This window comes from Catharus ustulatus (assembly GCF_009819885.2).
Source record: "Catharus ustulatus isolate bCatUst1 chromosome Z unlocalized genomic scaffold, bCatUst1.pri.v2 scaffold_29_arrow_ctg1, whole genome shotgun sequence".
In the NCBI taxonomy this organism is placed as follows: Eukaryota; Metazoa; Chordata; class Aves; order Passeriformes; family Turdidae; genus Catharus; species Catharus ustulatus.
Window position 1 is genome coordinate 6,950,251 of NW_024879446.1, and position 15,503 is coordinate 6,965,753.

The 15,503-nt window shown below is 37.4% G+C and overlaps 1 protein-coding gene across 2 annotated transcripts in view; it reads right to left on the bottom strand.

Moving 5' to 3' along the window:
• Positions 1-15,503, bottom strand: part of MAN2A1 (mannosidase alpha class 2A member 1) — a 125,044-nt gene that overhangs the window by 13,089 nt on the left and 96,452 nt on the right. For both annotated transcript variants that reach the window (XM_033086584.2, XM_033086583.2), the window contains 3 exons: positions 12,869-13,002; positions 11,665-11,806; positions 8,644-8,777 (listed from right to left, as the gene is read on the bottom strand). In XM_033086584.2, the coding sequence (XP_032942475.1) occupies positions 8,644-8,777; positions 11,665-11,806; positions 12,869-13,002 (410 nt within the window). The remainder of the gene's footprint in view (positions 1-8,643; positions 8,778-11,664; positions 11,807-12,868; positions 13,003-15,503) is intronic.

Consider the following 15,503-nt stretch of genomic DNA (forward strand, 5'->3'; position numbering starts at 1 on the left):
TGGGCTGTGAGTGATGCCCCCCACTTGCTAGTGGGGCAAATACCCATAAGCCTGGAAAATCAGACATTTATTTAGCACATGAAAGCAAGTAACTCTGTCACAAGGGGAGCCATTTTGCTTTGGGTTTCTTGGAGGGATCAGGGGCTCACTCGACAGGGTCAGCTTGACCCTCCTCCCCTCTCTTGCTTTTTTTCCCCTGTGGTCCTGTTTTCCTGCATCACCTTTTCAGGGAGCCAGCTCGTGGCTGCGGTGCCTTAATGTTCTGCAGTCCCCCCAACAGAGCACCCACTATTTCCTGCACTGCCTGCTGCCTGTGTAAAAAGCCACTCTGCCTCCAAGACTCAGAGGGTTTTCTGGTGAGAGTTTAAATTAAGTAACTGAGGTCCTTAATTAGAGGGGGAAAATGCTAATCCGACTCTTCAGAAATCATTTAGTAATTGAACAGAGAAAGCAATGGAAAACTCTGTAGAGAAGAAAGTAAAGCTGAAGGAGTTGATAACTAGGCACCAATTTGGCTAATGGAGAACCAATGAATTTGTCAACACAGACATGAAATTTAAAATTTCTGATATAAAACTAAGGAAAGGAAACTGAGGTTGACAGTTTATCAAACCACATTATCTTGACTATTTTCTCCTCCTCTAGACTCTTCTCTGCAATGACAAAGTCACTGGAAAAAACTTAATTATAACAGTAAATCCTCACTGGCATCCACACTACCTAATCTAACATGCTGAAAAGTGGATGCTGATTCAATGAGTAAGAGCAATCAAAGAAAATCTGGAAACAGGTAGAATTCTGGGCCTGCTAAATCAAGGGATGCAAACTAAAGTAGTCTGATACCAAACCACTTGGATTACTGCTGGAAAGAAAAAGTTTCTAATTCTCTTTCATGTTGTGTCAGGAAACAATTTTTATCAACTTTCTCTCTGACAGATTCAGAAAATCAAGAGGTAGCAAAGGAGAATGCTTCTGGACTGAAGAATCTAAACTGTAGAGCAATAACACTTTTCAGAGCATCTTTATTACCAAAGCATAAGGAGACAATATTTTCAAATATCTTAACCATAAATTAGAACTGACAGCAATTGAGAACGTGAGTCAAAGAATTCCAAAAACAAATATGGGGGGAAAAAATTGTTTTTTTCCGTACAATTAAAAGACTGACAGTCCATCAATATGTTTGATGTGATGCTGTTTCTACAGGAGAAACTGATTCTGTAATACTATTTTTGGCTGCTCTTAGGTGGGACAGCAGACAACGTCACTGATGATGGGAATAACAGGTTTACAACACATAACAAAAATAAGTGACAGGTAAGGGCAGATATCTAAGCTTTAAAATGACATACATTTTTTACCAAATGCAAAGACCTTGAATTGTTAACTACAGTGGCTCCCCACTTGTGGAAGGCAGAGTATCTAAGCAGGAAGAGAGTGAAAATTGCACAATTTTCACACTGCCCTAAGGCTCACAACTTAGAAGAGAAATTCAGGTTTTGTTTCAGACTGACACTAGTCTAGTTCATTACACTGACATCAAGTAGTAAATGGCTTCAACTTAGTTACAGGCTTTGCACACAAGACTGCGTAGCTGTTATCTCACCAAGCGAAAATCAGATGTTCTTGGTTTAAATGCATTCAAAATTGCACACTGTAACACAAAAAGAATAATCAAAGTCCGACAAGTTCTGAAAGTCCTTCAGAGATGGATGATTCATTCCCTTTCCTCTGAGGTTAATACCTGGAACCAGATTTTTGCATGCCTATAACAACTCCTAGTGATTTTCAGAAGGAAAGAAGAAAGATAATGGGTCTTACACCCCTAATACAACAACTAGCAATTAATGACTGATATAAATTGGATTAATTCTTCTGAGCTGAATAATTCCTTTTCAGTGTCCCAGAGTGCAAGGTTAATGTATGCATCTGTCAAAGAAAACATTGACCAAGACTTAAAGCAGCTTTGAAAATGGCTGGTTTTTGCAGAGGGAATTTTATGTAGAAATAAAATAAGGTGATAGGAAGATCTCTGTGCTGTGGGATTCAGAACATCTAAGAACTCAAAGCTGCACAAAAATCTTCAGCAGACCAATCTTAAGGTAATCTCTGTAAAAAGAGCAAGCTTAGGCCAACTGGACTTTTAGGAAAGCCTGGGTAATTTGCAACCAGAAATAATAATCACAAATGTGAGTACTGAACAGGCAGATGTTCTGGAATCTTAAAAAACTGTATACAGGGATACTGATGGTAGATTATTTTCTGCTATACCAGAGCATTTGGGTTTCCTGAAATGCTGGGGGAAAAAATACAGAAAAATATAAGGATTAGAATTGTTTGTATGTACATTTTTGTCTACACTTAAAAATCCATCAATTATGTTACATTTTTGCACATCAAAGCAGGTTTTTTTTGGGCTTTGGTTTGTTTTGTTTAGTTTTTTGTGCATTTTTTGTTGTTTTTTGCAATAGTTTTCAAGTCCTTTAATTGAGAACCATGGTCTGGAGTGCTTAGGGTCTTTTGATAGTTATTGAAGTGACCATCAAAAGGCAATTCATGAATGCAGGCTAAATTTGATTTCATCTCTTTACCTTAGGGAATAGAAAGTTTTCTATCAACTCACTTGGTCATTGTTAATGGAAATGCATTGGAAATGCCTGTCTGCCACACTAGCTGAAAAGGGTTCCTGCAGGCTGATTATAGAAAAAATAAAAATTCTGAAGCACAATAAAATTTCTACAGGACTAGATGCTGGTTCAGTGACTCTAAAATCACATATTTTCTGTACTGATGCTTAGTTGGCACTAAAACTGCAGATGGCAAACCTTGGAATGTCACAGGCAACCAAATCCAGGGAAATCTCCTCCACAGGAAGATTTTTTCCCAGTCTGCCAGAGCCAGATTTGGTAGTCTCCAAAAAGAGGAGAACCCTCTAATTCCAGGCTGATATATAGGAGCCTGCTGTGGTTCTGGTCCTCCAAGATCATGCAGGAGAAAGGCAGACCATTTATCGTTAGGCATGTATGGAAACACTTATCCATCCATACATGTGAGCAGAGACAGAACCTAGATAAGCAGAGCACTTGAGTAACAGAAGTAGAGTAGCCGATCCAAACCTGGTCGTGCCCCCCACCCGATCAGGTCTGGAGTTCAAGGTCTTGATGTTCTTGATTCACAAGAGCCCTCAGCAACCACTGACACCTCAGTGTGGACTTTAAGCCTTTCTGATATCCAGGTCTGGACCTTAGCTTCCTAATGATTTACCAGGTCAGACTTCACTTTCTTGCAGGAGCTGGCCTGTGACCTGTCAGTTTGAAGTTTGCTGTTTACAGGCACACACAGAAAATATGGGTCTTGCCAGCAACTGGAAGCCAGTTGTACTGGTCTCTCAGTCCAGTAGTGTATCTGTCTCCAATAGCTGCCACACACATCACACACACCTCTTCTTCTGCTTGTTTCCTAGTCTTACATGAAGCTGGCTAATGACTCACACAGGTTCAGAAAAGGCTGGGTACTTATGTAGAAATTGAATATAATAATCCAGAAAGGGCCATGGTGGTCAAGCACTGGACTTCATCAGAGCTCTTTATGCCTCTTTTACCCATACTTTTCTTACTCCTCAGTCCTTCTCTTTCCCCTCCTGTGTCAGTTCTACCAAACATCCCATAGCTAGCCGCTTGTTTAAAAAATAAATAAATTAAAATCCAGAATTTTCTTAGTCTATGCCTATTTCTGCTGGTCCATCTTGTTGGGTTTCACACCAGGAATAATTTAATTTTCTCCCTTTGGTCTCAGGAGTAGCTTAAGTTCCACTGCTCCACCTATGACTGTTCCTTTGGTGACTGCATCTAGTACAGCTAATGTTCAATCAGGTGCCATGGGAGAAATCATGTTCTATAAAGAGATCACTCAGAGAACATCTGGTCACTGGTCTATGGAAGAGTGCAGATGGGAAAGAAAGTATCTAGTCACCATGATCATAAGCACATCACCACAATTACTAAGGCTGATAAACAGACAGCCATCAATATAGCTGGATAAAAGTGATCAGAAAGGCAGGTAGACAGCATGACATGTTTCCTTGGCAATAAAAGTATAAAATACAGTAATTTCATGAATACAAGCCACATTGAGTATAAGCCGCATCTCTGGGTGTTGGCAAATATTTCGTTCTTTGTCCATAAATAAGCCGTACCTGAGCATAAGCCGCTCTGTCGTTCGCAGCGAGGACCCGAGTGTAACAAAGCTGCCAATTAGTAACAGAACCGCGGCAGGGCGGGGTTTACTGGTTCGGCTCGGGTTGCGCAGGCTCAGCCCCCTCGCGGCTGCTGACGGGGCCAGGTGGCCCAGTTCAGTGGGGCCGCTTGGCGGGGCCACTCGGGGCCAGCTGTCGCTTCTGGGCTCGCTCGCCCTGGCCCAGCGCTGCCCCATGGTGGCAGGCAGGGACGGAGCCCCCCGCCTTCCCCCCAGGCCACGGCAATGGCGGCACGGGGCCCCCGCCACCTCCCTGAGCCGTGGCAATGGCGGTACGGGGCCCCCGCCTTCCGCCCGAGCCACGGGGATGGTGGCATGGGGCCCCCCTGTCTCTCCCTCGGGCTGCAGCAGAGGAGGGAAGGAGAGAGCCCTCCCGCCTCTCTCCCTGCCCCTCGTGCTGCCTGCAGGGAGCCAGGCTCCTCCTGCAGCGCAACAGAGTAACAATTTGTAACAATCGCAAAATGCCGGCTTTTACTGGCAGCTGCTCGGCTCCGTGCCCTGGCTGGCACTTCTGAGGTTGTAAATGTCAGAAAATTATTCACATATTAGCCGCTCCTGAGTATAAGTCGCATTTCCAGTTTGGGAGCAAAATCTTAGTCAAAATGGTGCGGCTTGTATTTGTGAAATTACTGTACTTCAGTTACAGCCTTTTCTACCAATTTTATTTCGTTTCTTCTAATTGTTCTTAGTGTTTATATAATTTAATAATGGCACAGGAGGAGGGACTTCATGTACAGATAAATATCCCGTGCTAGGCTTGTGGAAGGGACCTGATGCTAGATTTTCCCAGAAGATTGGCAGGAGCATATCCTGTTCTCAATGATGGTAGAAAACAGTGATCAGAAATCTGGGGTTCAGAAAATAAAAGGGTATTAATGCTTATTTTTCCAAAACTCATAATAAACATAAAGTCTGTATTTTCAAAAAGACAGAAACATTTACTAGTTTTACAAGTATTAATAAACTGTACTCAGTTTCCTTCTCAGTTGAATATTAATCCCTTTAATTTAAAAATTACATTAATTTAGTTCTTGGTTAAAAATCTGAAGAAAGAGAAGACAATTTTACAAGATGATTCCAAGAGATATTCAGGTCAAAAAATGCTTGCAAGGAGAAAATGAACATAGAAGAAGGATTAGTTACATATAGAAGAAGAAAAAGATGTATGTAGAAATTATATAAAAAATACAGTAAAAATATCTGAAGCCTAAGGAACACAGTTATCAATAAATGAGGTGAGCATAATGTAAAGGGAAATATGATTTGCCCAGCTCTTACTGCAAACACAGCCCAGTTAACAAACAATATTGTCATTGTGAATAAAACTTTAGTATCCATCTTAGGGAAAAAATCCCCAACAACAAACAAAAAGAAAATATGAACACAAACACCTCCTCCCTCCCCACAAATACAAAACCAAAAAATCTTAAAAAAATCTTCTGTCTTTGGCAGAGACACTATCTGAATGAGTATTTATAAATTATTAGATAAGTTAGAATTCAAGAGCCAAAACTCAGCTAGTGTTAGGATTAAGAATTTATTAGAAAACAGACTGAGTATATCAACAATTATGAAGAATTATTAAGAACTTCACTCTATCCACCCAGTGGACATGTGAGTCTTACACTTCAGGACATTCATGCAGTTTGCCCCTGACATGAAAATTTACCATTCAGGGTAGGGTTGGGAAAGGAAAAAAGTATTTTAGAGATATGAATAAAAAGATACTCTTGGTAGGTACCGTGATAACAGAAACTATCCACAGTAACTTCACCAGTGTTGCACAATTTAAAAAATTTATTTTAAAGAACTGCAGGTGTTATATTTCACATAATCTCCTTTTATGGGAAGTTTCACAAAGAGAAAGTATCCTGTTGTTCAGAATTGCTTTTGAGAAAAGATAGAATGAAAGGTTTTGGAACACAAGTTTCGAAAAGCTTGTAGCGGAAAAGATGTCAAATGGTCAAAGTTTTCTCCTCCAATGGCTCCTGAAGTCAATAATAAAATAGGGCTTGACAACAAAATCAGGGTCAATGTATGAGTCACACTGTAGCCGATTACATACAGAAAGTGCATATAATTTCATTGTGATTTTTTCTGACATGGTTATTTTTAAACTAACTTCTGAGTAACTGGGTTAAAAATAAAAGTTATGATTGCACATCTAGTGAAACAGAAAGAGAACTCTTAATTTAACACTGAAACAGTAACAGAATCAGAAAATTATACGAATGTTCAGATACATTTTGAAAAACAAAATTCTAGAACATTCTAAATATATGAGAGGGAAATTCCAGATTCAACACCAGAAAGAGAATGCGTCCTTAAAACATCTTGCTTGGCTCCTAGGGCTTATGTACATTACATCACCTGGGAGAACAGCACCTCTTAGACTGTCTACTCCCCCACAGTTCTGATTCCACTTTCTTTGAAGTCCCTTCAAGAGTGTAAAAGAACCAATTGCCCTCAAAGTCATCTGCAGCCATTTAAAACCATTATAAGCTCAGCATGAAGAGTTACAGGGAAAGGAAGATGCTGGAACACAGGTTTCCAAAATTTCCAGAAATTTTTGATTGCCCCTTCTCCTTTAAAAGATTTTCAATAAGTTGCACAGAATCTTTCAAATCTGTAGGAAAGATGGTTTTAACAAATAAAGAGAATTACACTGTTCTGCTGAGATGATACCTGACTTGAATCACAAACAAGTTGGCAAACATATGCAAAGATACCACTAACTAGAAAATCCCAGAGCTGTTCAGGCTGCCTTTACTCCAGCTGAGGTAACTTCAAAATGTTTTCCAATGGAGTGTTTTGGTCTGAAGCAGCAGCTGTTCTGAAATTGAACTTGTGGCCAATCCCATTAAGGGGACACTGTTACTTTGCAGAGCAATCTCAGTGTGTGTGGACCAGTTTCCTTTTAGAAGGGAGAAACCAAGGAGTTCCCCTGGAAGTATGGCGCCCAACATGAACTAACCCACCACATCTTCATTATGGTCCGAATGGATAACTAACCTTTTATGCCTATTCTGACACAAAAATAGATTGCACTGAGCAGGGATTGGACTGGAAAAGTTCCAGAGGTATCCTTTAGTGAGTTGTTTTATGGTTCTACAGGAAGCACCAAGACAGCTCACAATGTCACTGCAAGCGCTATGGCACTAACTGATTTGGTCTGCTTCTGTTTCAATTTTTTTTCTAATGTAAACATACATTTCTATGTCCAATAATTCTTACTTACCAGGTCCACATTCTAATTTAATACGACACAAATTACCCTGGGTACTAAGAAATTTTCGGATGTCAGTATTGCTCTCTCTGCAGGTTTCCTCCTGTGAGGGTGGATTAACCTGTGCAATGCTTGTTGTTGTCACAGTCAGACTGCTGCTGACCTCAGGTTAGCTTGAGTGGTTGTACATCACACTAAATGCAGTTAATAAATGCAGTTAATATGCAGCCTGCGTTATACATGATGAGGAACTAGAAAATCATAATGACATGTACAACCTGAAAAAAATACCCCCACTGTCAATCATTAAATGGTGAAAATTAGCTTTAAGCCTGATATTATCATCCTCTCCCAGTGGTTAGTGATATTCATTATAAACCAGAATTAATTCCAATTTATCTGCATATTCATTAGGAGCTTGGTATACAACCTCTCATCTTTAGCTATGCAATGGTTTTAAAATATACTCAGCACTGTGATCATGATTCTACTGCCACAGTACAAAGATGCACTTATGATTTTGTCCATGTCAAAAATGATTAGAAAAAGAAAAAAAAAAAAAAGAAGAGAAAATACAAAGAATGGAAAGAAAATTCAGGCTATTCAAAAGACTAAGATAAAAAAGGGCATACTGAGATATGTGCAAATGAAAAAAAACCACTTGCAACAAAATGGTCTCAACTTTCCTAGAATCATAATAAACTGACAAGGTTTTATGTCTGGCATCTAAATATTTCTACCTGAATCTTATTTCCTTAGAAAATGATATTTATAAGAGGTTTTCTTTTCCTACCCATTCAACTGAAATAATTTCTCAATCTTTTTTTAGACACAGTTAACACTGCTAAGAAGCACAACTCACACTAATTAACAGCTTTTTAAAGCTTATTCAGGAAAAAATAATTTAAAAAGGAAAAAGAGACAATGTTACCCCACTCACATGTTGAAGTGTGAGTGAGGAAGTAGGTACTGCATGATTTATGTGAGGAATAGCGAGAGATGAAGTCTTTACAAGCAGAATACGCAAACAAGATGACAAACCTCCTTTGGAAGCTACATTTCCTTAGTTCTACAGCTCATGGAATAATTTCTTTACTGAATTCTTTGTTGCAGAAATAGAAATTATTTACATCTTAATAAAAAATTTGGACAGTGAATCCTACCCCATCTGTTCCATATCTTCTTTCCAACAGCAGTCGGAAGACATTAGCTGTAATCTTGTTATCTTGAACACCTTGTCCAAGGCCACGGTTGTCATCCTGCATAAGCCGACGGTCCATGATCACTTCTAGCTGACCTGAAACAGCAACACGAGGATTATATCAGTATCAAGAATATGTAAGGGTTCTATTAAACATAAATAACCTGCCATAAAATTTAACTTTTTATTTTAAGAATCACAATATTACTCTTGAGTTTGGAAGAGTTAGGGCTGATCAATGACTGATTATGAAAATAGTTTATACCACTGGACTGTGACTGTGTGTATAACCTTTGAAAAAATTTTCACAAGCCTTTCTGCAGAATGTCCAGCAATTTCTACTTTCAGAGTTTATAAAATAGTTTAATATGAAAAAATTATTACTATTAACTACTATTTGCAACAAGAATACTTGGCAATCAAACATCCAAGATAAGAATCACCCCCAGGTAGCAGCAGCTGTAATGAGAGACCTTCTATAGAGGAACTACCTTCACCTTGCACTCCATTCTTTTGTTTCTCATTTGAAGCAAGAAGCAAAAATAGGTACCAACATAAATACTCATGATCACTTCTTCTATGGATAACTTCATTTCTTGGAGTAAGAAAGAACTTTGCACAGGATAAGCTCTTAGCATGAAATTCTGAGTTTATACTGAACTGCCGCACAGTCACTCAAAATAGCTCTTTTAGCATGATGTTAAATTAGATATAGCCTGGACAATGAAGTTTACATTTTTTTCAAGTGTCTATCTCCAGAAGGAAAGCAGATTGGAGCATGTAATTAAGGCTGCTATGTTTTTTGCACACTGAATCTTCAAACAAGTGTACTTGTTTCCTAAATAAAACTGGAAGACTGAAGGGCTTGTATCCTGATTAAGAAGTTCACAATTTAAGCTTCTAGAAAAGGCTGCTTACTAAGGCAGTCTTTTTTATACTTCAGTGCTCTACAGACACCTACCTGATTTTCTCAAATACTTGTTCTTCCCTATCCTCGAGTACAAACAGATTTGTTTATCCAGGACAGAAATCAGCTGACAATGAGTAAGATAGAACCTGCTATTTTGAACTAAGGTGCTGTTCATGTAACTTTCACATGGTGGGTTGCACCTTGAGACACACCTTGTGTCTCTGTGCTTGTGTCTCAGACACAGGCACACAGGTACTGAGGGCTGCTTGCCTAAACAGAAAAACTTTTGAATTTTCTTCCATGATCCCTCTCAGCTCCTTCAGAAAAAATGTCACTAAGTATATGATATTCAGCAATCATTTCATTTCTGTTCTTTTCTGAGGAGTCTAACATGCCTTTAGGACAATGTAGCAAATTTAGCAATTTAACGAAATATTACTTAATGATAACAAATCAGATTAATTCATTCTTCTTTTTTTCTTAGTGGCCACAGACTAAATATTTGATGTTGGTGTATCTTGAATGACATAACAAAGTTTGTCAAAGAGTTAGAGTCAAGAAATCGATGTCGTGTCAGGTATGGGACACATCTGTTGCTCTTTTATTTAACTGGAGTAGATGAAAAGACTATAATGTCCTCTTACAGATTTGAAACAAGTGTTCACAGAAGGGCAGTTTCTTCCTGATGCTTAACTGCAAAATGTTGAATGGTGCTAGCCTTGACTTCCCTAATTTGATGGTAGGGAATGGGAGTGTCTATGGATTTAGATGGTGCATTATTTTGTGATGTAGAGACTAAGATTGTTAAAGGACAAATTCAGACACTATTATCAGGTAACACATCCACTGCAGGCTAATTTAGTCTTCAACACCCATTTAAAGAGTGCATAACAACATTGGTGGTGTCAGGGTCATTCACACGATCAGGCTAATAGGAGTTGGGTTTCCAGCAAGGGGAGGTATGAAAAAATGCAATTTGGGTCTTGTATCCCGTAGACTTGGAACAAAAGGGTGGTATTTTCCACTGCGGTTTTATTAAAGCATCAACGTATAGGTCAGTGTTAATTCCTTGCCCTAAAGTGAGTTAGGTTTGCTAATACTGCCACCAATCCAGCATGGTATTTACCTTTTGTCAGAACAGACATTTTTCTTGAAAGAAACTGGGAAGTACTTTTTGGTGCTGTTTTCTTTCTCTTCAGAGTATTCATTCAATTATTGTTCAAAACCATATACACTTAAACTGGAAATGTATATTACAGCAAGGGATTATACATCTTAAATTATGAATTCTATACCTTATTTTGCCCACTACCTCTAGCTTTATTTTAATACCTCCCCCATTCTGATAGACTGAATAACTGTCCTTTGTTTCCAATCCTCCAGGCCATCCATCATACCCTTTACTGCTCCAAGGAACAAGACTGTGTCTCTTTTGGAATTCTTAATATGAATTGATTATTCCTGTCAACATATTCATCAGCTCTGTCAAAGCACTCCATTAAATTTTTGAGGAATCATTTTGCTTCAGAAGTACATTCACTTTTATCCAGGGTCATATTTATCCTTTATTTCACTAACACTAATATTCGAAAAAGTTGTTGTTTTTTTCTTGACAGGGAAGTTAGGCCACGCTGTCTATACCTGAAGACTAATGTTGTCTACACTTAAGCAAACAGAACAAAAAACATGATCAGCATCTTTCTTAAGTCCTCTCCTACCAGGGCAGTACAAAAAAGAATAAACCCTTTAGTTAGCTATTTCATTCCTGAGTTCCACCAGACTTCTTGGGTGAAAAATATCTGGTTCTGACAATTAATTGCTCCTTCTGTCTTTTTCACAATCTTTTTCCTCTGCCTCTAGTTTGAGAACAGAACTTTGATTGAAGATGACAGGATCTCATTTGGGACCAACCTCTTCCTCCTCTGTTATGAACATATTCTAAACCTTGTCAGCGTTGGAGAAACTTATTTCCTCTCTTTCAATGCTAGTAGGTAAATATGGTAATCTCCAAAGGAACTATTTCAGAATATCATGAAGGAGAACCCTTTGTCATATCTATCATCTTATATTTACCATTTTTTAAGCTTGCAACACCTAGAGACTGAGCTGAATGAAGTGTCAAACGAACACCAACATCTTGGATATAAGCCATGGTAGTCATAGGATAGATATTTGCTTGAAGAGGCAACTTGCTCAGCGTCACTCTAGGCTGGATCTGCAATACGAACACAAACTTCAAAAACCTACGTTCTTTTTATGCAATTAAGTTTCAAAGACATTTTCAGATATTTATCACATGTGCTTTGGAAGAACATCCGTCACGAAAGCATTCACTCAACTGGATTATTTAAGTTTTTGGAGACTGGTGGCTAAAATTACCATTTTAGAAATCGTAACTTCAATGTACTTTTAGATCAAAGAATATGAAAAAAAAAGTGAAAGATTCATCAAGGGAACCTACAAAAAGAGGACCTACAAAAAGGAATAATCATTGTTATAAAATGAGAGAAAAATGCTTCTCCTCTAGAGAGCAAGCAGTGAATAGATTTAAGGTGGCAAAAAATAAATGGTTGGTTTATAATGGGCGCTTATTGAAGTGCTGTTGAAATTCTTGAATGGTAAATGACAAATGAGTAGTAGCATTAAAATCATTTTCATGTTTAAATATTCACTGTCTCCAGCAAAATGCAATAGCACCAGTAATTGAAAAACCAATAGTCTTTTACTTAGGAGTCATGGTCTCCCCATATTTGCAAAACTATTTTTAGTGAGAAAGGAAGGTAAGGAAAAAAACAATTTTTCTCTCTTTTGTGTGTGCTGCATAATTCAAATTAAGACAATAGCCATTTCCTTAGATGTATAAAAAGCATAGTACTCCAAAAATACATCACTTATTTCCAACTCAGCAGCAAGCAATAGGTCTGGCCCTTATGAATACTTATCACTGTGTTATCCAATGGGTTTTAACTAAATAAACAAAGTAGCGGGAAAGAAGGCATGCACATATATAAGCAACTACATGGTGACTTATAGCTTGCTGTATTATAATTTTTCTCTTAAAAAGAATATAAAGGAATATTCAAGAAACCCCTTAAAAGCACACAGTTATTTCTTAGTCTGGTCTACATCAAATTTTATAACAGGTACATTTTTATATAGCATTTCTTCTTTTAAATGATTAGAGCAGTTTAATATGAGAGCTTAATACAAGCTCTATACATTTAGACAGTTAAAAACTGACACTCTTGAGATTTTACAAGCAAAAGACAGTAATTACCTGATATCCATTAAGATCAGTGTAGAATCTATTTTGACTGTTTATGTCAGATGAAATTCTCATTGCAAGTTCACGATTGTATTCTCCTCTAATGTCCACAATATTGGAAACTTCAACAGACTGACCTTCCAAACCTACATGAAAAAGATGCATTTAAAACCTCTAAAAGTGGTTGACACGTGTATGAAAACGACTGTGCTCCCAGGACACAGTGATCTAGTTTTTGTTTTCTGCTATATCTAACCAGATATTGGAAGACAGTTTGGTTATGTAACAGATGATAGAGCAGTATTTCTAATTTGGTACAAATTGAACAAATGATCTGAAAGACAGCACTGAAGAGGAACAGGAGTAATACATGTTAAGAATCAAAGTGGGTTCCAGTAAATCAGTAAACCAGGAAGCAGCACACAACTAGTAAGTGCTGTCTTTAAATAAATATACTAGAACAAGACCCGGTCAGTCACTTCTCCACTTCCCTCTTAAGTAGATGTCATCATTCTCAGACAAGAATGAAGTTACCAGCTTCTTGATAGAACTGTTCAACTGAGCAGGAAACTGTGAGCAGCTCCTTCAATCAAAGGAGTGAGAATCTTCCTTAAGGACAGTGAATAAAAAAATTTGAACTGAAACAAACACAAGCAGGACACAAAACTTTGTTGCCAGGGAAAAGGTTCATATTTATTAAAAGAAGGATTAGGTATCTGAAAATTCAGACAAGTTGTTAAGTGAGATTTTTTTTTTCCTACAGTACCTTGTATTGAAAATTAAATACCTTTATTAATAACCTGACCTTCTTAAACAGTTCAAGTCACAGTCTGGAGTGGATCATACGATCATTCAGCATCACCACTTCTATCCTTTCTGTAGTCTAATGGGACTAATGATTGCAAAAAAGAATTGCACCAAGCAGAATTGAGATATGTATTTGTTTCCTCATCTGTTTTAAAATCTGAATGCCACCTGCAGAAATACAGCAACTGTTAAAATGTTAACATTTACCAGTGGCTATTAAACTTCAGTGGTAAATTAAAAATACTTGGTTTACCTAATTACTTCTACTTTCCCAAACCCAGTCTGGAAAATGTGGATTTATACGCTCCACTTTTAATGCTCCCAGTAATAGATTTTCCAAATATTCAAAGTATTTTTTTTCCCAAATAATTAAAAGTATGAGTACATTGAAGAAGAATATAGTACTTTAGTTTAGACTGACATCATCTTGGTACTGCACAATTTGAGATAATACAACTACGAAGAAAATAAAAAATGCCAAGTTACTCATAAAAAGGTTAACAAAATCATGCTAATATCAAAATCAGATGTAAACAGCAGCAGAAGTTAAAAATCACTCAGTGGTCAATTACTGAACAAAGTTGTCAATCCAGAGTATTTTCTGCCCAAAATCAACAGAATTTTAAAACCAAAAGTGGTAAAAGCTCTTTTTTCCCAAAATTCCTGAAGATGTAGGAGTTGGGATTGGTATCCAAGAGCTGGATTAGCCACACAATCAGTCCTGCTACCCCTTGGCAAGCAGGTAGGTTACATCAGCAGATCAAGTCCTTATTTGAAATCAAACTGCATTTATATAGATATACATATTGATTTTTTTTCCACGTTTTGTTATTTTACCTATCCAGTAAGACTTCAAAAAAATGTATTCTAATTAAAGTAATGCTATGTAAATAACTCCTCTTACAAAGCCAAGCATATAGACCTCATCAAAACAATGATGCCAAGCTACCAAATTCTAAACTTTGAAAAAGAACACTTGAAGAAATTTAACTTGAAACATACCAAAAATCAAACAGTCAATATACAAAACAAATCTGGCATCATTTTTCCATGTCAAAGCTAGAAGCATGGTACAGAACCTACCCATGTACACATTATATATGCAAATATGTAAGTATTTAAACATTGTGATGAATTTAAAAATTATCAGAAAAACCAAAGGAAAAAAGTAGACATTACACTCAAAAGGAAAGATAAATTTAAGTGTTAGGAATTGGCAAGCAAGGGATTTTCACTGACAACTTTTCTGTGAACTGTGAAAGGAAAGTTAAATACTTCTAACAGGCATTTAGCAGCAAATTAAAGAAAAGGGAGTACTACAAAATAATCCACATTAAAATAACAAATTCACCTCAAAAAAAAAAAAAAAAGGTTTTTCAGGTTAATTTCCTCCCCTTCACTACAATAAATATCCTTCTATATAAGTTCCCTCTTTGCTGAGAATTTTAATTTACTAAAACTCACCCAGGAACAGAACTTTCTTTCCACATTCTTGTTAATCTGGTACCTCTTGACCTCAAGCTATATTTTTTCATTTAAGATTACTTTAAATCTTTGTCACTGAATAACTATAACTATGGAGGAAACCATAGTCCTGAATACATGTTTTTTTCTTAGGATCTTCAGCAAGGAATTACTGTGCAAACTCTTGGCTTGTGTTCCTACAGAGTGTGAGCTAATGTTTGATCCAGAATTACTGCATCAGCTAGCAAGCGAATTCTGATCAGCTTCTAGCATATGTATAAACTCCAGCAACTTCAAACTTCAACGTATACATGTCACAAAAATGAAACATCTGAATCAATTTTAGTTCTAGATTGAAATACACTAGAACTAAAAC